Source organism: Choloepus didactylus, chromosome 17, assembly GCF_015220235.1.
Source record: "Choloepus didactylus isolate mChoDid1 chromosome 17, mChoDid1.pri, whole genome shotgun sequence".
In the NCBI taxonomy this organism is placed as follows: Eukaryota; Metazoa; Chordata; class Mammalia; order Pilosa; family Megalonychidae; genus Choloepus; species Choloepus didactylus.
In genome coordinates, this window is record NC_051323.1 from 75,473,022 (window position 1) to 75,494,713 (window position 21,692).

Here is a 21,692-nt window from a genome sequence, read left to right on the forward strand (position 1 = left end):
GGTTGGTTGTGTTTCTCTCAGTGTCTTAAATATATCACCCCACTTCCTTCTTGCCTCCATGGTTTCTATTGAAAAATCCACACATAGTCTTATCAAGCTTCCTTTGTATGTAATGGATAGCTTTTGCTGCTTTCAGGATTCTCTCTTTATCTTTGCTGTTTGATAATCTGATTATTAAGTGTCTTGGTGTAGGACTATTCAGATCTATTCTGTTTGGGGTATGCTGTGCTTCTTGGATCCGTAATTTTATGACTTTCATAAGAGATGGGAAATTTTCATTATTTCCTCCGTTATTACTTCTGCCCCTTTTCTCTTTTCTTCTCCTTCTGGGACACCAGTGACACATACATTCTTGCATTTTATTTTGTCCTTAAGATCCCAGAGACATTGCTCATATTTTTCCATTCTTTTTTCTATCTGTTCTTTTGTGTGTAGGCTTTTGGGTGCCTTGTTCTCTAGTTCCTGAGTGTTTTCTTCTGCCTCTTGATACCTGCCAGTTGGTTTTTCAAACTTTCAATTTCTACCTTATGTACGTCCAGTGTTTTCATTATATGCTTCATCTCTTTTGCCATATCTTCCCTAAACTTTTTGAATTGATTTAGTATTAGTTGTTTAAATACCCATATCTCAGTTGAAATGTTAAGTTTGTTCCGTTGACTGACCATAACTTCTTTTTTCTTAGTGTAGGTAGTAGTTTTCTGTTGTCTAGGCATCTGGTTTCCTTGGTTACCCCAATCAGGTTTTCCCAGACCAGAATGGTCTCAGGTCTTGGAAGGAGGGAATAGTATCTGGTTTCCCTGAAGGTGTGTCTTAGAAGATTGGTACACCCTGTGAGGCCTCAAGTCGCTGTGCTTTTTTACCCAGCAGGTGGCACCTGTCAGCATGTAGCTCCCAACTGGTGTTAGGAGGTGTGGCCTGTGGCTGTTTTCCCCCAGGCTCTGGGGTCTGGTTCTGAATGGAAGGCAGGTAGTAGAGCTTGGCACCACCTTCTTCCTCTTAGGGAATATGCACCCCCTGGGAAGAGGTCATTAGCATTTAAATAGTCTCTCAGCCTGTGCTGTCTCCTCCTCCTCTGGGTCAGAGCACTGGGAACTGAAAATGGCTTAGGCTTTCTCCACTGAGCCGAAAAAGGGACAGAAATTTCCCTTCAGGGCTAGTCTGTGGCGCCCCTCCGGCTCTCCACTGTCAGTCATCACCCAAAGCCTCTGTCTGCTTGTTGGGGATTTGTAGCTTGTGTTGAGCAGTCCATGTTTGTTAATCAAAACCCCAGTCGGAGCTCAGCTGAGCTATATTCACTTGCTCAGAGAGAGCTGGTCTCTAGCACCACAAGGCTTTGCAGTTTGGGCCATGGGGGGAGGGGGGTCCCGGCTTGGATACACAGCTTTTACTTACAGATTTTTATGCTGTGATCTCAGGCATTCCTCCCAATTCAAGTTGTTGTTTGATGAGTGGACTGTCACGTTTGTCCCCCCACAGTTATTCCAGATTATTTACTAGTTGTTCCTGGTTGTTTATTAGTTGTTCCAGGGGGCAAACTAGCTTCCACTCCTCTCTATGCCGCCATCTTCTTCCCGATCTCTCTCCTTCAATTTTGAAGGAGAGCTTTGCTGGATAAAGAATTCTTGGCTGGCAAGTTTTCTTTTTCAGAATCTGAAATATGTCATACCACTGCCTTCTTACCTCCATGGTGCCTGCTGAATAGTCACTACTTAGTCTTATGTTGTTTCCCTTGTATGTGGTAAATCACTTTTCTCTTGCTGCTTTCAGAACTTTCTCCTTCTCTTCAGCATTTGACAATCTGATCAGTATATATCTCAGAGTGAGTTTATTTGGATTTATTCTATTTAGAGTTCATTAGGCAACTGATTTACATGTTTATATAGTTTAGACGGTTTGGGAAGTTTTCCCCAACTATGTCTTGAAACTCTTCCTAGCCCTTTACCCTTTTCTTCTCCTTCTGGGACACCAGTGATTCTTCTGTTTAGTCGCTTCATGTTGTCCATCATTTCTTTGAGTTCCATTTCAAATTTTTCGATTTTTTTCACCATTTGTCCTTTTGTGCATTTGCATTCAATTGATCTGTCTTCTAGTTCACCTATTCTTCCTTCTGCCTCTTCAAATCTCTAGTATATTTTCTTCTGCGTCTTCAAATCTCTAGTATATTTTTAATTTGATCCACAGTGTCTTTTATTTCTGTAAGATCTGCTACTTTAAAATTTACTCTTTCATATTCTTCTTCATGCTCTTCTAGAGTCTTCTTGATTTCCATTATGTTTTTAGCCATTTCATTGAAGTTGTTTTGGAGATTTCTGTGCACTTCTTTAATTACTCCAAATTTTGTGTTTCTTCTGGTTTCTAGTATGTTCATTAGGCTTGTCCATATCTTCTTGATTCTTCAAGTACTTTGTGATTTTCTGTTTGCTTTGGGGCATTTGCTTGTCTTGATAAAGTTATTTTGGGAAATGCAGGATTCTTTCAGCCTTTACATACAATTTGGGAAAGCAACAGCTTGCTAGAGTGCAGTTCCCTAACCTACCATCCGGTGGCACTGTCAAAGCCAGACTTCTCCTGGGCCCTGGGAAGAGTCCAAACTTGGTGGGGAACCAATCAGTGCACCGGATCTCCATGTGCACAGGGGACTGCCTGCCCTGGGGCTGCGACGTGGGCCCTGAGCAGTTAGGCAGGGAGTCTGCTCAAGGGCACCCTCCAGTTAAAACGCGACCCGCTCCCTGCCTGCCATGCGCCCTTGAGCCTCTGGGGTGTGGGAGGGGCTCCTGATGCACTGGTATCTGCCCTCTCCTTTCCTCTCCTTTGCTCCCCTCTCACCGGTGTAGCTCCCGGACTTCCACGGGTGGAGAGCAAACGCTGCCTCCCAGGTTCTCTCACAGGAGCTCCCGGCTGTCTGGCTATGGAGGATCAGCCCCCAGCAGCCACCGGTGAAGGTGGGTGTAGGGGAGCGGAGAGCCGTTGCTCACTCCCTCGCCAGGAGGTTGTGTTGCTGCTCCGGCCGGGAGGCCATCTCCATGAGAACAAACTCACCCTGTCCCTCGTGGCACCATCTCCACCATCTCTCGCATTTTTGTCCACGTCTCCTGCATGTGCTGTGGGAGACCCTCTATGACTGATCACACCCTGAAACTGTGGTCCTGGCGTCCTCCGGCCCCTCTCTAATTTCTTTCACGGAGGAGAAGCTGGTTCTGCTTCACCCACTGTGCTGTCTTCCTGGAACTCTGCCATGTGTTTTTGATGGATTAACCCTTTTATCATAATGTAACGTCCCTATGGCAGATTCACCAGTGATGTCGTCCCCTTCATTCCTATCCCGGCTCGGATGTCCGGTGCCGTGGCATGTGGATTTGGCTAGGTTATGTGGCTACTCATGGGCAGCAAGCAGATGAGTTTCTCCTTTATTTCATTTTACCCATCATCTGGTTTATCTTTTCCTAGGTTCTTATTTTTGTAGCTTAATATTGTATCAAAAGTAATTTGGCATGAATTCCTGAAGATCATTTATTAACCACTTTTAAGTGGTTAATAAATAAAACCTTCTACTTGAAATAAAGACAATCCCAATCAGCTTATTCTCCAGCTATAACTAATCATCAAATCTGCATACATGACGTAATTTTTTATTTGCTAAAATTGCCTACTTTAAGAAGGTCAGAGGTCACAAGGGGCTACTGGCAGAGTGTGAGGGAAGTTGTTCTTGGTGAGTGTGGAGTGTTTGTCAATTTTGGAAATTTTTAAGTAAAAAAGATATTGCCTTCTTTACCTTGATAGATTCTTAAGTGTTGAAAACGACATTTTAAAAGTCGTCATTCCAACCCTTTTTAGGTTCTAAAGAATTGGGGTAGCTGGTGGTGGATACCTGAAACTATCAAACTACAACCCAGAACCCATGAATCTCGAAGACAGTTGTATAAAAATGTAGCTTATGAGGGGTGACAATGGGATTGGGAAAGCCATAAGGACCACACTCCACTTTGTCTAGTTTATGGATGGATGTGTAGAAAAGTAGGGGAAGGAAACAAACAGACAAAGGTACCCAGTGTTCTTTTTTACTTCAATTGCTCTTTTTCACTCTAATTATTATTCTTGTTATTTTTGTGTGTGCGCTAATGAAGGTGTCAGGGATTGATTTAGGTGATGAAATGTACAACTATGTAATGGTACTGTAAACAATCGAAAGTACGATTTGTTTTGTATGACTGCATGGTATGTGAATATATCTCAATAAAATGATGATTAAAAAAAAATAAAATAAAAGTCGTCATTCATTTCTGCAGTGGTGTTTTCCTCTTGTTACACACAGTAATAACAGCATTCATTGTGGAGCTTGTTTTACAGCCTGCAGAACGTAGGCACAGTCAGGCTTTCTCCCGTGAATCTGAACACACGCAGACACACTTCAGTGCCGGTGGGCTCGTCACGCCGAGGGCAGCCTCTTCTTTCCCTTGCTGCTCGGTGTTCTGCCAGAAACTGTCATCCAGCGGGAGCACGTGTGGTTCTTGCTACATGTTTTCCTCATCAAAAGGAACAAACACGCTGTATGTACCAAACAACTCCGCCCCTTTTTTTCAATTAGTATTTGTATGGTATAGTCTTTTTATTCTTTTACTTTCCATCTATCTACATATTTATATTTGAATTGAGTTTCTGATAGACAGCATATAATTAGGGCATTTTTTAAAATTCTCTCTGCTAATCCCTGTCTTTTAATTGGTGTTTTTAGGTCATTTAATGTAATTACAGATATGTTAGGTCCTAAGTCTTCCGTATAACTTTGTTGTTCTTCCTCCTGTTTATTTCTGTTTTGTTTTCCTGCCTTCAAATGGGTGATTTGAACTTTTTTTAGAATACCACTTTGATTTATCTATTTCCAAGTGTATCTCCTTGTATGGCTTTTTTAGCAGTTGCTCTCAGTGTTACGTTACATGTGCCTAGCTTATGACAGTCCACTGATGTGGGCGTTTTCTCAGTTTGAATGACACTTGGAGAAACCTTACCTCTCTTTACGTCTTTTTACCTTCCCCATTATAATTGTCTATATACGTTGAGAACCATGTAAGACAGTATTTTAAGTTCTGCTTCAATCTTTGAACATATTTTAGTCAAGAGAAGAAGGAAAGCTTGTTGTATTTATCCATTCTTTGACTCCTGCTCTCTTCTTTATACCTTTTTGATGTTCTGAGGGTCCTTCTTTTATCATTTCCTTTTTGGTTATCCATTCTTTTACAGCTGGTCTGCTGGTAAGAAATTCTTTCAATTTTCCTTTGTCTGAGAATATCTTAATTTCCCCTTCATTACTGGAGGGTATTTTCCCTGCATATAGAATTTCGGGTTGGCCCTTCTTGCAGCACTTGACACACGTGCCAGTTTCTCCTGGTCTCTGTGGTTTCTGATTTGAAATACACTGTCATTCAAGTTGTTTTCCCATAGGTGAGGTGGTGTCTCTCTCTCACTGCTTTCAAGATTTTTTCTTTGCCTTTAGTTTTCAGATTTTACTGTCACGTGACTTGGCATGGATTTCTTTGAGTTTATCTTGTTTGGGGTTTGCTCAGCTTCTTGAATCTGTAGACTTTGTCTTTTGCCAGTTTTGAGAAATTTTTAGCCATTATTTCTTTGAATACTTTTTCAGCCTCTCTTTATTTTTTCTCTCCTCTAGGGCCCCAGTGACATGAATGTTAGAGCTTTAGATCCCTAAGGTTGTGTTCTTTTTTCCCACCAAAACTATTTTTGAGCTTGGGTAATTTCGTTTTTTCTGTCTTCAAGTTCTCTAATTCTTTGCTGTCCTCTCCATTCTGCTCTTGAGCCCATCCATTGAGTTTTTCGTTTCAGTTACTATCTTTTTCATTTCTAAAATCACTGTTTTATTCTTTATGTCTTCTAAAAATGAGAATTTTTGTATTTTTGTATGTTTCAAGCATGTTTGAAATTACTTGTTGAAGAATTTCTATGATGGCTGCTTTGAAGTCCTCATCAGATAATTCTAGCATCTGTGTCATCTCTGTGTTGGCATCTGATTGTCTTTTCTCATTCAAGCTGAGATTTTCCTGGTTCTTGGTATGATTCAAGAAGTCACAGAAATAATGTTTTTACTGTGTTGAAGGAAAGGGACTCTGGGCATAGAATTTAAACACGAGGGCGTGTTAAAAGCATGCAGGCTCAGAAGGCTTACGCACAAAGACCTACAGAAGTGTTCTGAAGCAAATCCAGGTGAAGGCATGAGGACGATGGAGCACCTTTCTGAAGTTTATTGTCATCTTCAAAGTGAAGAAAAAGATTAGGCCCGAAGGAAATGGACAGTGTGTCCATGTAGAACTAAAATTCTAGGTGATATCAGGATGATTGGGTGTGGGCGGGAGAGACGAAAGGAAACGTTCAGCAGGCTGAGGCATTTTTCAGTTTGTGGGAGATAGTGATAAATTTAAGGAGCTGATGAGGATGTATGAGCATGAGCACTACCTCAAGAAGAAAAATGAAATGTAAAACCTTTAAACCATCGGAAGAAAACTTGATATATCTCTTGGAAAGCAAGTAGTAAAGAAAAAAAAAGAAATAGCCTAACTATATAATATGAAATGAAATGCAGTATGCCCTGCTATAAAGTAATTATGGTAACTAAAGGTGGGTTACAATTACCTGTTGAAAGAGGAAGATTCTAGAGGCCAGGGCAGCTGGCATCTAAGGGCTGTTTTTTCTCAGCCTTTGTGACACAGACACCTGGGGCCAAGAACAGGGGGCAAAACAACCAGCGACAGCTGAGGGGGCCCTTGAAGACATCCCGCGCTGTGTTTCCCACACACGGGGCTCCCGGGGAGAATGGTCTTGGGCCCAGCGTGGTCAATCTGTCCTCTGTGGCGTTTCTGCCCAGGAGAAGGCCGCTGTGTGGGCCTTGCCAGGACGCAGGACATGCCCCGTTCCTGCATCGGTGCCGGGACATGCGTGTGTGTGTCCATGTGTATGTCTCGGTGAACCCACACACTCCCTTGCCAGTCTGCCTGCGCAGTGAGCAGGTGTGCCTGCTGGCGTCGACATGGCGGGGTGGGGGGCTTGCACACCCAACACGACACCATTGCCGTACTTCTGGTTCCTGTACCTGAGAGAGTTCTGCTGGTTTTAAGGTTTGGTGTGTGCTGCAGGAGAAGCTGGGCCTGCCGCCTGGACGCCTGGATCGTGTTCCTTGAGGGCCGCATGCTGGTGGGGGGGGTTGACTTCCTTGGTGAAGAGGAGGTCAGGTGGCCGCTCACATTGGGACCGAGAAGTAACCTGGGGTGTGAATTACCACCCAGAACGATGACAGTGAGTTACAGAGGACAAAAACCGCAGCCAGGCCCCCAGGAGCTCAGGGACCCCCCGGGCCAGCCGTGGGGCTGGCCAAAGGCGGGATCATGGCCGGGAGTGGTGGGGAGGGAAGGCCAGCCCACGTTTCCTGACCAAGGGCGGAAAGAACGACTGACCTCTGCCCTCGCTGCCTTCTTTCCTGCTGTTTCCCTCCACCGCTGGGGAGAGAGTGTGTGTCCGAGTTTCTGTCTGGTGCTGCAGTTGCATTACAGAGACAGAATTAGAGGAGGGATGAGCATCCCTCATTCCTCAAAGCAATAGCCAGATGTGCCTTTGGGTCAGGAAGGGAGCGATGAGGTCAGTTATCTGAGAACGGTGTTGTGTTTTAAACCGAGCAGCAGAGCGTGTGTGGCGAGTGATCCGCCGAGGGGTGGACGATAGTGGAACCCTGTTGTTTTTTGCCTGCCCAGTACCCATTCCTCCTTCTGGCGACAACATTCTGCTCTTCCTGTGGGGAACTCCTCCTCCATTCATCACGTTGCCCCCGTGCTGGCTGCCTCGCTTAGGGATGTGTTCAGCCTCCGGGACCAGAACCTAACGATTCATAACAGTCCGTCTGGACCCAGCAGCTCGGCAGTGCCAGAACCAAAGTCTACACAGTCCTTTTGTTTATGGTCCCCAACAGCGTCCCCAGGAATAGGGGTGTGTGTGCTCAAGAAAAGGGGGAGAGGGGAAAGCAGAGCTTTTCCAGAAGCCCTTCCCAGCAGATTTCCCTGAGATCTCGTTTTCCAGAACTGTCACTGACTGTCAAGGGGGAAGTGGAGAGTAGAATTGCTATGGCCGGCTTCAACGTCACATGCCATCCTGCTGGGATTTTGTTAGGAAGGACGAAAGGGGTTAGACGGGTAGCTGGGGGTGCCCCTTACCAGCCTTGGTCGCGCTCTGGGGCCGTGTGGCAGGGGTGGGGCCGGCCAACCCCGATGGCCACCCCAGGTCCCCAGGCACGCATCTGGCCTGGTTCTCCCGTCCTGCGGAGCCCTGAGCCGCCCCCCCTCTTCTCCATGAGCGCTCCTATTTTTCTGGCTTAAATTGCTTGGGTGGTTCCTGTTGCTTGCATTCAGACAGCTACTAAATACCCACTTTAAAAAGAACAGTGAAAGCATTTGTGAGATATATATACAATCTTTTCCACTCACTGTCAACAAAAATTTCCCCATTTGCTTCATGGTCCTATTCACGGTTTCAGTGTAGAACTGTCCTGCGAGGCGGTCGTAAGAGACACTAGCTCCTGGGACCAGGTAGCCCAGAGCCTGGGACAGAGTTAGGACCTGGAGGATGTTAGCTGCCAATAGTGTCACGTTTGCCAGTTTTCACTGTCTCCCCCAAAACGGCATTCTTTTGATGGACGTTCATCACGCAGACATCAGTGCCGCTGTGGTTGGGCGGCTGCTTTGGAGCACCACGCAGCTCGCCAGCCCACGCCTCGTGACGGGTGACGGAGAACCACCGCCATCCTCCCTCTGCAGCAAGGAGCTCGGACGGCCGGGTGTGGGGACGTGGGTGGTGAGGCAGTCTGGCCTGGCTCGTGCAGAAGGCTGGGGTTGGCAGGGAGGCCACGTCTGTTGGACGGCCGTCCCCAGGCAGACACAGAGATGGCGGGCGGGCCGGGAGCCTCCCTCCCGTCCCCACGTCTTCGCCGACGTTCCAATGTGCAGGGCCCTGAGCCCACCCAGGGCGTGGCAACCCCTGCCCCTCGGAGCCGCCCCTGGGGTGAGGCCCTTTGCCCTTCTGACCAGACCCAGACAGGACCCAGAGGCCACAGGGACTGGACCAGAGACAGGCGGGCTGTGGCAGCAGTGGAGCCATGGCCCAGACCTCAGCCTGGAGCGCCCACCAAGCCCCGTGACCCCTGAAATCACGTCTTCCTGCAGCTGAGGAAGTGGAGGTGATGGCGGAACCGGCCTGGGCCAGGCTGACACCTGCTCTGGGGAGGGGGTCCGAGCACAGAGCGCCCCTGGATGGTGGGTGTCCAGGCCTGCGGGCACAGGGCTGGCCCAGCACTCAGTGCCGGGAAGGGGTCTGAGTTTGAGAGGAGCCTGATACCCAGATTTTACGTGAAACCTCCCGATTTTGAAATGCTGACAACTGGAGACACCCACAGCTGTTGCACGGGTCACAGCGAGCGCATCTTCAGGCCCCACCCGCAGCCGCAGCTCTGAGCCCTGGCCCGGCCCACTCTCCGCCCCGCTGCTGCCCCGTTTCATGGGGGGTTCGGGTCGCCCGAGTCCGGGCCTCTGTTCTTTGGCCTCCTCTCCAACAAGGATCACAGCTGCACCCCTCCTTTACCTCCATTTCAGCCCCCCTTATCTTCCCATTCCCTGGGCCCCCAGGACCCAACCTCTGCTGCCCGCCTGCCCCAGCCCCTCCGCAGCCTCCACGGCAGCTCCCTCCGCTGCCCCTGGTGAAGCTCCTTCCCAGGGACCCAGCTCTCCTCAACTCCAAGACCACAGCCGTGCAGCTGATGGGGTCCCCAGGTGGGAGATGGCGCTGCCCAGAAGTCTTTACGCCCCCCCTTGCCCTCCTCTTGTGGAGTACAAGTGCCTCTGCTATATGGCCCAGAAGGTTCCACCACATCTCAGGCTTGGGCTCTGCCTCTGCCCAGCTCACAGGCCTTGCCCCTGGTTGCCCTTACCTGCCCCCACCTTGGGGCCTTGCTAGCCACTGCACCCCCCCACCCCCCGAAGCCACATGCTCCCCCCCGGGGACCCCTGGCAGGAGAGGGTGGGCTGCAGTGCCTTAGCATGAGCCCCTGGAGCAAGCACAGCCAAACCCCACCTGGCCTGAGAGGCAGCAGCCACCTTTCCTCCTCTGGGTGCCCCCACTTCAGCCCAGCAGGGGTGGCCACCTTGGGCCCCCCTGGAAGGCCGGGCACTGGGGCCAGGGCACGGGGGCCCATGAGGCTGTGTCCCCCACCCAGGGCGGCCCGGGCAGGCCCCCTGCCCGACTTAAATCAGAGCCTGAGTCACGGTTGAGTCCAGAGCCGCCCCAGCTGCCCCGGCCATGCCACGCGCACCGTGACCGAGAGAGAGCACAGGCTGGGGGTCTGCCTGGGGCCCCACTGTGCAGCAGCGGGACCTGCCCACGAGCGCCACCCCCGCGAGGGCCCAGCCCACGAGCACCCCAGGGCCGGTTCACACTGGCGGCTCTTTATTGGGTTTCTGGTGGACAAGGAAGGCCTGAGCTGCTGCTGGCTCCTCAGTGCTCACCCTGCTCCTGGCCTCGGCTCTGGGCTCCAGCTGGGAACCCCCAGCCCTGGACCACCTCCTCCCCAGGCCTGGCCAAGGCTGGGTCCCCGGTGCCAGAGCATGTTCCAGTGCAGGGCACAGCCTGAGCCCCAGGAGCTCCCCGTTCCTCGGGGCGGTGTCGCACCCTCCCAGCCCAGCGCCCGGCTTGGGCCTACAGCCTGGTGTTGAGGTGGAAGAAGTGAGGTGCCATGTAGGCCGTGGCTGGGGGCAGGTGCCAGGCCGTGGTGGGGCCAAGTCTGTGGCGGAGAGCGCTGTCGAGGGGCACTGGCGGGAAGGGCACCAGGCCAGCAGACACGGGCGAGGGTCCCGTGGCAGCCAGAACGTGGGCCGGAAAGGCTGGGATCACCAGCGGGCCGAGAGGGAGTGCAGCCTGGCCCTTCAGGGGGTCAGGGGCGAAGTTGAGAGGGCAGCGCAGCATGGCGCCCCGGTAGGCCACCGGGGGGGCGGGCGCCAGGGCTGGGCCCAGCAGGCAGGAGGCAGCCAGGCCGGGCCCTGCGAGCTTGGCCCCGGGCTCCTTGTGGAAGGGGGACACGGCCCGCAGTTTCTTGCCCCCATGCGCCAGGCCCTCCTCCTCCAGGCTGCGCTTGCCCCCGAGGCCTGAGCCGCTGGGGCAGGGGGCTGGGGGCGCGGGGCTGTCGGCAGAGGCCTGGGCCATGGGGGCCACCCAGCAGGCTTTGGGCCTGGGGTAGGGGCCGCCTGTCCTGGAGCCACCTCGGCGGAAAGCGGAGGGGCGGCTGGCATCCCCGCCCCACACCCGCGGGGGCCCTCTGGCCAGCGGTCCCTCTTCCCTGCTGGAGGGCCCCAGCAGCACCCCATCTTTCAGGCTGGGGAAGAAGTCCCGGGGGTGCTTGGTGATGGGCTTCAGCACCTCAGTGGGGCAGGTGTGGAAGCAGCCCGTGAAGACGGGGGCTGGCGGGCAGGGGCCTGCCTGGGCCTCCTCCCCCGGGCTGCCCCCGGGGCCCTGTGATGCCTCTGGGGGTGTCCTTCGGGGCCCACCGTGCTCGGCCGGCCCTCCTGGGCTTTGGGGACGCTCCGAGGGACGAGTACCTGGGGAGCCGTGGGGCTCCCTGCCCTCCGGGCACTGCAAGGCCTCGGCCTGGCTTGCCTGGGCCAGAAGCTTCTTCTTGGCCAGCGGAGACATGACACCGTGCGCCCCTGTGCCGTAGAAGCTGGACAGCAGGCGTGTGTAGGGCTCGGGGCAGCCGCCAGCCCCCACCACGGGCAGAGCAGGCCCGGCGTCCGGGCGTAGCTGCTCACTGCTGGTCCTTGGGGTCTCCTGGCGGAGGGCCCGAGCGGGGTCGGCGGCTTCTGCTTTGGTCCTCCCTGGCAGCGTCTAGAAGGAAGGAGGCCACGCCTCATGGGGGCACGCCGGGCATCGTGCTCTGGGAACGGGCAGCAGCAGGGTGCAGGCGACCTTCAGAGGCACAGCCGCCAGCAGAGGCCTCCAGTGGGCGCTGGGCGTGCCAGGCAGAGGGCGCTGCGAGACGCAGGGCACAGTGGCCTGGGCTCAGCACTCACCTGGTCCTCCTTGGCCATCTTCGGCCCCTCGGTGGCCCCGTCGTCCCCCCGCGGCTCCTTGGCCATCTTGTACTGCTTCCTGGGCTTGCAGGGGGGCAGCGGCTTGTCGTCCTCCCCCTTCAGGTGCCGCACGTATGGGAGGACCAGCCTGGCGAGGGGCGGCACATCCACCCTGAGGGCTGCTGGGCCGGGCCCCCCGGGCTCCCCTTCCACCTCACCCAGCAGGGCCCCGTGGACGCACACCGGCCTCCCTCCTCCTGGACAGGCTGGTGTCTCCTGGGTGCCCCCCTCGGGCCCCCTCGGCTCTGCTGAGCCTGGGCAAGTTGCCCAGGAGCCGCCGTACCTCTCGTAGTGGCGGCGCGTGCAGGTGGCCGCACTGGTGCTGCCCGGGCTGCCCCCCAGCTCGTCGTACACGCTCTTCCAGAGGCGGCGGCCGGTCACCTGCAGGCGGCCCCCGTGAGAGCTGCGTCCCCCCCACTGCAGGCCCCAGGGGACGGGAGGGGACAGGACACCAGAGCTCTCGCAGCTGCTCCCCCAGCAGCTGGAGGCCGGGGGTGGGCCCGCCTGGCAGGCGGCCGGCTCTCCCCTCTGAGGGGGCACGGGGCTGCCGGCCCAGCAGCTTCCTGGGCATGGGGAGGAGCAAAGGCGGAGGGAAGGAGGAAAACCTGCTGGAGCAAAGGAGTGCCCGCGGGCAGGGTGGGTGCCATGCCTTCCCCCAGCACGCAGGAGAGCTGGGGCCTGGCAGGGCTGGGGCTGTGAGCTCAGGGCCACACGGAGGCACGGAGGGCAAGCCTCGGCTCCCCCAGCCCTGCAGGGCAGGCCCCCCCAGCCCCTCCGGCAGCCCAGAGCCGGGGAGATGCCGGGTGCGGGCTCGGAGGCGCCTTCCTTACCAGCTCATAGGCCCCCAGTTTCTCCACCGCCTTGTAAATCTTCCACAGGTTAACTGGGAAAAAGAGAGCAGGACTGGCTGTCAGGCTCTGCAGGAAGTGCCCGGTGCCCCAGCCCCGCAGGCAGCATGGGGGGCTGGCACCCACCTGGGTACACACCCAGGCACCGCTGCGGGGAGCAGGCCATGCCCGGGACGGCCAAGGCTGGAAATCCGGCTCTGCCCAGACCCAACCCCAGGCTGGTCCAGGGAGCCATGTCTGCAACCCCTAAGGGCTGGCAGGGCCCTGGGGCTCCCTGCCGGGCCCCCCGCCCCGCCTCTGCCCAGGGACGCACTCTGCTTGAAGCCGAGGTGGGGCACCCTCTCGATGGGCGTGTGTCGCTCCTTCATGAACTTGTAGAGGCTGACCAGGAAGGCCTGCTCCTCCTCCCGCTCGCCCTCGGGGGGGTCCTGGGGAGAGAACCACGGCATTGGGAGGGGCCCCCAGCGGGCCCGGGCTGCGGTCAGAAAGGCACAGTTGCCAGCTCGCAGTGCCAAGGACCCCCCAGAGGCCTGGCCGCCCAGAGGAGCCGGCCCCGGAGAAGCCATCAGCAGCCCCTACCCCTCCGCGCCTCTCGCTCTCGATCTGTTTTATGTCTGAGCTCTTCTGCCAGACCCTGAGTTCCTGGAGCGGCCCAGCCCCACCCTATAAGCAGAAAGGACGAAGGTGAAGCTGTGCAGAGCTCCCTGGCCCTACCGGGCCTGCGTCCACCGGGCCTCTGACTGGCCGGCCTGCGGTGCCAAGTTCAGGGAGGCGAAAGCTGCCCTGGGGTCTCGGGGCGGAGGAACGGGTGGGCTGGGACTGGAGGCCCAGGGACGCCATCCTGGCCAAGGCAGGCTCCTACCGGAGAGCAGACAGCGCCCCGGCCTGGCTGGAGGGGCCCCGACACCAGGAGGAGGTAAACCCACCTCTCAGCAGAGAACGGTGCCACCATGTGTACTGAAGATGCGTGACTCAAGCGCCAGGATGGCATTTTTAGCTGTTCGATGTGCTGTGCTTATAAGCAGCACGCAAATGTACGTGTTACACGGGAAACTTGAACTTGAGACGGGTCTCCCTCCACACCTCACCCCACCGAACCGGCTCTCCCGGGCCTCCTCGGTGAAGTCCAGGCCAACCGGGGAAAACCGGCACCATTCACAGCTGCTTTTCTCCATGACTCTGGGTTTTGACTGCAGATCGTGCCACGAAGCAAATGGCTGAAAGGAACCGGATCCTAAGGCCGACAGAGCTCCGCAAATGTCACCCGCAGTCCCCGTTTCCAACTCTGCGCTCACGGGCAGGGCCTCGGGGTCTCACCGAGCGACCGCGCGTGGCGGCGACAGGCATGTGAGCGGACGGGTGGAAACGGAGCCGAGCCCCACAGACAGTGTTTGCGCCTGTTCTGTAGATCTGGGCCAAGGCGACCATGAAAATCTTCCTTGGAAAAAGGCTCCGCTGCTAACAATACTAAAAATAAGCCTGGAACCCGCTGCCATGGGCGACGGGCCCTGTCCCGCGTGGCCGGCCGGGCCCCTCTCCTGGCTGGACCTCTGCGTTTCCGCCTTCCGAGAGCTCGGAGATTCCCCACCATCACTGGGAGGCTGAGCCTGGGCTGGGGGGCGTGGAGAGGAGCCCGGGGGCTGCCCAGCTCACCTCCAGCAGGACGGGGCTCTGGTTCCCGCTCGGCTCGCCGTCGGCTTCAGGGGATGCTGCTGGGTCCAGGGGGTCCCTGTCCTCCTGTTTCCTTTTCCCACCGACAGGGGGTGCTGCGGGGGAGGGGGCAGAGGGAGAGCACGTGAGAGGCGGCCTGGGGAAGTGGGTGTGGGGGAGGCCCCTGGCGAGGGCGCCAGAGGCAGGTCTGCCCACCACACGGGGAAACAGCCTGGTGGAAGGGGGGAGACCCCTGCCCACCTGACCCTGGCTGCCTCCAGGCAGACCCTGCTCCCCACTTTCCCTCCTCTGCCCCCCCAGCCGGCCCCCTCTGCCCCCAGGCGCTCCATGTGCACCCCTTTCTCCCCACGTTTTTGGAGAAAACCCTCAGCCACCTTGGGGTCAAGTCAGAGGTGGGGCCACGGTGCTTGGGGAGATCCTGTTTCCAAAACCTGCCCCGAGTTCTCGCAGGAAGTTTCCACGGCAGCTTGGCCTAACTGGGGAGACTGCTGGGGACCCCATGATGTGGCTCCCAAAGCCCCGCCTGGGGGGGGGTCATCGAGGGGAGAGGGGAGCTGCTGGCCTTCCCCGAGGGCCTTGTTCTCCCCTCACCCGGCCGAGGACCCCAAGGCCCTTCCCAGCCTGGCCCAGCTCTGTCCTCTCCCACTGCCCTCCCGACCGAACCGCCCGCTGTGGGCCATGCCAGGTGGACAGGAGTGAGCTGCAGTTACCCTGCATGGCAGGTGGGGCCTCGGGCACCAGCTAACCAGAGGAGACCCACGTGTGCTGACGGGTGCAAAAATGCAGCACCTCTGCTGCTCAGAAAACACGCTCGGAAGGCGCCGGCACGAGGGCCCCGTGCTGAGCCGAGGCTGGGAACCCACATCTTCAGAAAACTCCTCTTCTGCTCTCCTCTTTGTTGCTCTAAAGCGAACTTTCTGTACTCAGGAAGCCCTTCCCACGGGAAACCTGCGAGACTCCCCCCGTCCCTGACAGAGGGAATGATGAACCCGCACCGACACCCAGAGGTGCGCGGCGCTGGGCCCTCGGCCCGTCTCTCCCCGCTGACTGTGTGTGGGCCGCGCCTTGGAGCGGGGCCTCGGCGACCGGCCCTTCCACGGGCGTTTTCCTGTTTAGTCCCCAGGGCGGTCGCATCTGAAGCCGCAGAGGTCAGTAGCTTCTCTCCCCGGCAGGCAGGACGGAGGTGGCCTCTCGAGCCCCCGTCCCCCAGCCTGGCCTGGCATCCACCCGGCTGCTGGGCTCATCCACGTCCACAAAGCCTCGAGGGGGGTCCAGGTGAGCACAGGAGGGAAACCGATCCCGAGGCTTCAGAAATCATGGTTCTAACCCCGGACCCTCCACACTGATGCTTTTCCCACCAGGTCCTCGTCCGACTCTGCCTCGGTCTTCCCCTCCGTGAAATGGGAGATCATGACTCTCGAGTCCTTCGCTGATTATCGGTGACTTCCTGAAGGCTTCCGGGCCGCCGGAGCACCTGCTCCCACCGGCTCTCCCTCCTGCCCAGGTCCTTGGCACCAGGGCGTCTGCCCGTCTGTCCTGAGTGGGGCCAGAGCCTCTCAGCGAGGCCCTCCGACAAACCCACTACCCTCGGGGCTTCGGAAGACAAAGGTGGTGGGACTCGGTGCACAGGGGAGTCTCCTGGGGGAGCCAGGCCCTGCCGCCCAGGGGATCTGACCTCACGTCCTGGGTGGGTCCCCACATCAGAGTCTGAAGCTCCTCCAGGGATCCCAGGGCCGCCAGGCTGACAGCCACTGGGCTGATCACCTCTAGTGCCCTCCCGCTCTGGGCTGGAGTGTGCAGGCCTGCCTGGGGCCACGTTCGGAAAAATCTCCCGGAGTCGGGCACTCGGGTGACCTGGAAAGGGACTGGAGCCCGGGAAAGGCTCTCCTTACCTGCAGGCACAGCCAGGCCCCGGCCCCGGCCCCCCAGCCAGGCTCACCCTGCTGTCCCGGCAGCGCCTTCTGTCCCCCAGCCCTGGGCCTGCTTCCCCAGCCCGAGGTGAGGGATGGGGCGAGGCCTCCCTTCCCTCCTGCAGCCCACTGTCCTGGCTGCCCTCACCCCCGTCCCTGATCATTTACGGATGAGGGGTCCACGTAAGTCTTCGTGAAGATAACAGCAATGAAAGGTTCCATCGGAAACCTTGAAATAAGTTTATCTGCTGCACAGGTGACGGGCAAGTCCTTCTGCCTGCCCAGCTCCCAGGGCTCCTGGCACAGGCCTGACCCAGCAGCTGGGGTCAAGCGCTTCTCCCGGCTCTGCAGGCGCATCAGGGCCTGGGGGCCCGGCACCCAGTCCCCAGCCCCATCCGGTCCTCAGGGGCAGAAGAGCCCTTGTGCTGCCCACCAGCCACCAAGTGACTTCTACAAGCCGTGCTTTCACCCCCTGCCCGCGTGGTGCCTCAGACGCCTTATTCACGACAGGAGATGGATCTCATAAAGGAAGGAAAACCTCTGCTCTACGTCGCGCGTCATCCAGACGTGGGCTTGTTTCATCCAGGAAGCAAATGGTGACGACAGCGATGGTTACTGCTTCATTGCTTTACTTTGAACAAATCTGAAATCCATTCTGGGATCAGGTCTGAGATGGGGATCTAATCACATTTTGAATGATTCACTTATTGATTAACTGCTCCCCTCCCCCAAAGATTTGAAGTTCTACTTTTTGCACAATCCAGATGCTTCTGATGAGCACATTTGAGACTGTCCCTGGGATGAATATCCTGTCTATTTGGGGGATAGCCCCCATCCTTGTGCTGCTTCTTTAAGAAGTTTCTGATCTGGTTTATATTTCCACCTGAACTTGAAGATAAGTGTATCACATTCCCTAAAAAAACATTTTTTTAAAAAAACAAATGAACAAAAAACACCTTTGGGTTTTGACTGAATTGCTTTTAAATTTAGAAAGGTCTTTGAGGAGCCCTAAAGGCTTCACAGTCAAGTGTCCTCCTCTCCAATCCCAGATCCCTCTGTGTCCCCACAGGGCCCTCGTGGAGGCCGGGGCATCCCCTCTTGTGTGCGTCCCTGGCCGGCTTGTGCTCTGTGCAGCTGGATAACGGGGGTCACAAGAAGCTTCTGGACCCACGGAGGACTTCACCCCACCAGCCAGTGCCAGGAAGTAGACAAAGGGAGGCGGGGGGCCAGGCCCACAGGGCTGGGGTCCCCGTGCAGGCAGCAGGCAGAGGGGCCAGCGGGGGCTCTGGGCCCTTCCTGTGCTGTGGGTCTGGGGCCAGTGTAACCCCCAGGCCCTAAAGGCACACAGGTGGGGTGTCCACGTCAGCCACACCCTGCAACGGAGGATGCTCCCCGAAGCCTGCTGCTGCTTCTCAGGACCTCCTCTTCCGCCCCTTCCACGCCGCACACCCCAACTCACTCCCGGCTCGGCCTCAGTTAGTCCCTCCCGCCTCCGCCAGATGCAGCACTGAGGCTCAGAGGGGAGACACTTGCCTAAGGCCAGAGTTGACTAGTGGCAGGGCCGATGGGCCCCGAACCCTGGAGCGGGGAGACCCCGAGTTCCTTATCTGCCCTCAGAAGGCACAAGCCTCCCTGCTCTCCTGGAGCAGGCCTGCAGCCCCCACACGCAGCCCTGTTCCCCAGTGGACCAGAGCAGACCCGCTGCCCCCTAAGCCCCAGGGCAAGAGGGTCCGAAAGACCCCCACCCCCCGCCTCAGGATCAGGGGGGCGGGTGTGGGGAGGTCGGCTCACCCCCTCCCCCAGAAGCTATGCTGGAACGGGGAGGGGACGAGGGCTTTACCTCCGGCTCTGCCCCTCGGTCTCCCCCTCTGTAACATGGGGGTGCTGGACAAGAGGGGCCCAACGTTCTGAGCAGGACAAAGCCAGAAACGAGGCCCCCTGCAAGCACGGCCCAGCATCTGTTAGCACAACTCCCCTGCCCCCCATGGGTTCCGAAGACCTTCCTGTCCCGCTCGCACCCCACTGCACCCCCACTGCCCAGAGAGGGGCGGTGGCTGGTCCGAGGCCACACAGACTGCCAGTGCCGAGCACCGGCTAGAAGCAGGCCCCGAGCTGACGGCCTGCGGGTGCCTGCCTCCCTCTAAGGCAGCCCAGGGCTCCCAGCTCCGCCCCACTAACCCTGGGTGTGAAGGGAAGGAAGTGACACTTCCTTTCATGAAAAGTCACCCACTGGGAACACTGCGTCAATTATGACAATAACAGTAACCGCGGCCTCAATAGCAACCGGCAGGCACGGCCCCCTCCCCTGGCCCGAGGTGGCTGGCTTAGGTTTCCCCTGCTCCAGCCGGAGCCGAAACAAAGGCCGCCTTTGACGCGGCCAGTGCCCTCCGCGGCCCGGAGCCGGTGGCCTGGCGCGAGTCCGCGTGCGAGGCGGGGACCTGCTAAGGGTTTCGCTTGCACCGGCCCCGAGGACGGAACTGCTGGACGGGGGACCCGCGGGGCTCGGGGCGCCGCTCCCGCCAGAGCCTCAGCTAGGGTAGAGGGCAGGGCCTGGGAGAGCAGCTGGGGCCCAGTCTCAGCCCCTGAGAGTTCAGAAAGAGGGGTGGGGGGACGCTGGAGGTGGGGCTGCCACACCCCAAGCCCCACTGGGGCTCCCATCCCTCTCTAGCCAGTGCTGGGAGTTCTGGAGAACCTTCCGCAGGACAGGGCTGAACGCCCCGCTGTCCCTCCCAGCCAGAGTCCCTGTGATACACTCCCCCCCCAGAAGGTGATACGGGTAACAGCTCCTGTCTAGGGGCCGGCCCCATGTCCCGAGAAGGCACGGTCCCCCTGCACCTACGGTGAAGGGAGGCTGAGGCAGCAGGGGAGCTGGACACATCCAACAAGAGAGGCGGAGTGGACCCGGGCAGGCTGCTGACCCCTGCTCCAGGCCTCCTTGGCCTTTTTGCTCTTTGCACATCTTCCCCCAGGAGCCCCTCCAAGCCCCAGGGCTCCGCCGTAGAGGGGTGTGGGCCCTCCCAGGCCAGTGTCCCCGGCAGGAAACAGGAGTCTGGGGTCCTGGAGGCTGCCCGGGCTGGCTCTGAGCCTCCTCTTCCCCACCGTGAGTCAAAGCCGGAGGGGCTGATTCTCGGAGGTCCCTTCTACCTCTGCCACCCCAAGTCCCAGGACCCCATCTGGACTCTGCAACGCCCCTGGGGCCAGGCCCCCAGCCGGGCTCTCCCACCGTCCTCGGCCCTAACCCGCGCCTGTTCCCAAACATGGCAAGAAGCGCCGCTGCCCGCTCCTCGGCCCCGCAAACAAAGGGCCGCCGGCCGGGGGGCGCCTCCGCACCGCAGCCTGGGCCCCGGGAGGTCGCGCCCACGGGCGCCACGGGGCGCCGGCACCCTCCCGGCACCTTCGCGGCCTGCGCTCTCCCCAACTTCCCCCCACACCAATCCTTCGGGAGACCCGAGGGAAGAGAAGAGGAAAGAGCCGAAAGGGGCGGGGAGTGAAGAGGGAAGCTGCTTCCCTCCTGCCGGGGGCCGGGGCCGGGGTCGGGGTCGCGCGGCGAGCGCCCGGACAGCAGGGAACCGCCGGGTCTCCGGAGCGCAGCGAGAAACTTCCTGGCAACCCGCGCGGCGCCGCTGTCAGGAAACGGCGCGCCCCGACGGCGCGGCTGCCCCTTCTCGGCCGCCCGGAGGGGGTTTCTGAGAACCCGCGGAGGGGAGCCGGGGGCGCCTGCCGACAGCTGTCACAACGAAGTCGCTGAGGCCAGCGCGGGACCGAAACCGCGGCAGGAAGTGGGCCGCCCGCGCCGCGGGGCTCGGGACGCAGCGGAGAGAGTTTCGAGATCAGCGCCCGGGAAGCCCCTCGCCGCCCCAACTTCTCTTCTTTCCCTTTTCGGAAGCGCGCGCGGACGCCCGGCCTGAGCCTCCCGCGCGGGGCAGGGGACCCGTGCGCCCCGGGCCCCCCTCGCTGCCCGCCGCCCCCCGCCCGGAGCCCGCCCCGGCCCCGCTCGGCCCCGCGGGCAGCCCCGCCGGCCACGAGGGCGGCAGCCGCCGCGGCGCCGGGACCGTCCCTCCGCAGGCCCGGCCGGGGCGCGGGGCCTGCCCGCGGGCCGCGAGGACGCCGCTTACCCATGGCCCGGCGAGGTCCCGCGGCGCCCGCCCCCGAGGCCGCCCGCCGCTCGCGGCCGCCCGGACCCCGCGCTCCCGGCGCGACTGGCCGGTGCCGGCCGCCTCCCCGCAGGGCCCGCCCCCGGCCCGCCCCCGGCCCGCTCTGGGCTCCCGTTGGTGCGCCCGGACCTGGCGCGCGGGCCGGGGGCCGCCCCTCGCGCCCCGGGAACGCTGGGAGTTGTAGTGCGTCCCCTCCGCTCTCCCGGAGCCCGACGACGAGCGCACCGAGGGCCTCCGTTTCCCTAGAGACAAAACGGGAGCCTTGGAAGAAACCCCCTCACTCCCCGGCGGGGCACTGGGGCGGGAGGGGTGGGCAAGGTGCTTCCGACTGGGGCTTGAAAAGTGGTCGTGGGCGTTTCCGACTCCCACCCGCCCAAGGTGGAAGGGCAGGTGGTGCAGGCCGCTTGGCAGTGACCCCCGAGCTGAAGCCACGCACCGCTTCCGTCTTTATCCCCTCCACCGCCTCGTGGGAATCAGGGGCCACAGGCTGAGCTCAGAGGGCAGAGCCTAAGGGGGCAGATGGGGAGCCCTGCTGAGGAGGTGGGGGGCTGGCCCCAAGGTGTCCAAGGAGCAGCTGGGCCGGGCCTGGACTCCAGGAGCCAGGCCCAGACTGAAAACCCAGATCCTCCAGTTGCCCTCACGCCCAGGGACCCCCCACCCCTGCCCCACTTGCCTCCATCACTGCCCACCACTGCTGCCCACCCATCACCTTGTGGTCCCCCCTGACACTAAGCAGACTGGCCGAAGCTGCCACTTGGTGATGCTGACACCCTCTTACCACTTGGTCCTGGGCCCACTGTCCCTGGTGGGCAGAGAGAGGGCAGGGCAGGGGTCATTGGGGGGGGGCACTGGAGGGGCATTGCACAAAGAAGCAGACACTCCCGTTGACGCTGTGATGGGACGGTGTCAGGATTCCTAAAGGGCATCTAACCCCCGCCCCCA

The 21,692-nt window shown here is 58.5% G+C and overlaps 1 protein-coding gene across 4 annotated transcripts; it reads right to left on the minus strand.

Annotated features, from left to right (window-relative positions):
* Nucleotides 1-10,474: 10,474 nt before the first annotated feature.
* On the minus strand, nt 10,475-20,766 carry ARID5A (AT-rich interaction domain 5A). Of its 4 annotated transcripts, none has more exons than XM_037807321.1 (7): nt 20,712-20,766; nt 14,669-14,781; nt 13,329-13,443; nt 12,998-13,050; nt 12,451-12,548; nt 12,108-12,255; nt 10,475-11,922 (listed from the first exon to the last, which is right to left on the minus strand). In XM_037807321.1, exons 1-7 carry the CDS (start codon nt 20,713-20,715, stop codon nt 10,741-10,743), a joined length of 1,713 nt encoding a protein of 570 aa, XP_037663249.1. In that variant the 5' UTR covers nt 20,716-20,766; the 3' UTR covers nt 10,475-10,740. The 4 variants fall into 4 exon arrangements, with proteins under 4 accessions (XP_037663249.1, XP_037663250.1, XP_037663251.1 ...); XM_037807322.1 differs by having other exon boundaries at nt 13,942-14,781; nt 20,712-20,748; XM_037807323.1 differs by lacking the exon at nt 20,712-20,766 and having other exon boundaries at nt 13,942-14,794.
* Between the last annotated feature and the right edge of the window lie 926 nt (nt 20,767-21,692).

Excerpts from the sequence above, each read along its gene's own strand:
- ARID5A (XM_037807320.1), bottom strand. The coding sequence starts at position 13,581 with ATGGCTTCTCCGGGGCCGGCTCCTCTGGGCGGCCAGGCCTCTGGGGGG. Across the intron at positions 13,051-13,328 it reads CCACCTCGGCTTCAAGCAGA|TTAACCTGTGGAAGATTTAC; the intron begins GTGCGTCCCTGG and ends TCTTTTTCCCAG. Across the intron at positions 12,549-12,997 it reads AACTGGGGGCCTATGAGCTG|GTGACCGGCCGCCGCCTCTG; the intron begins GTAAGGAAGGCG and ends GGCCGCCTGCAG.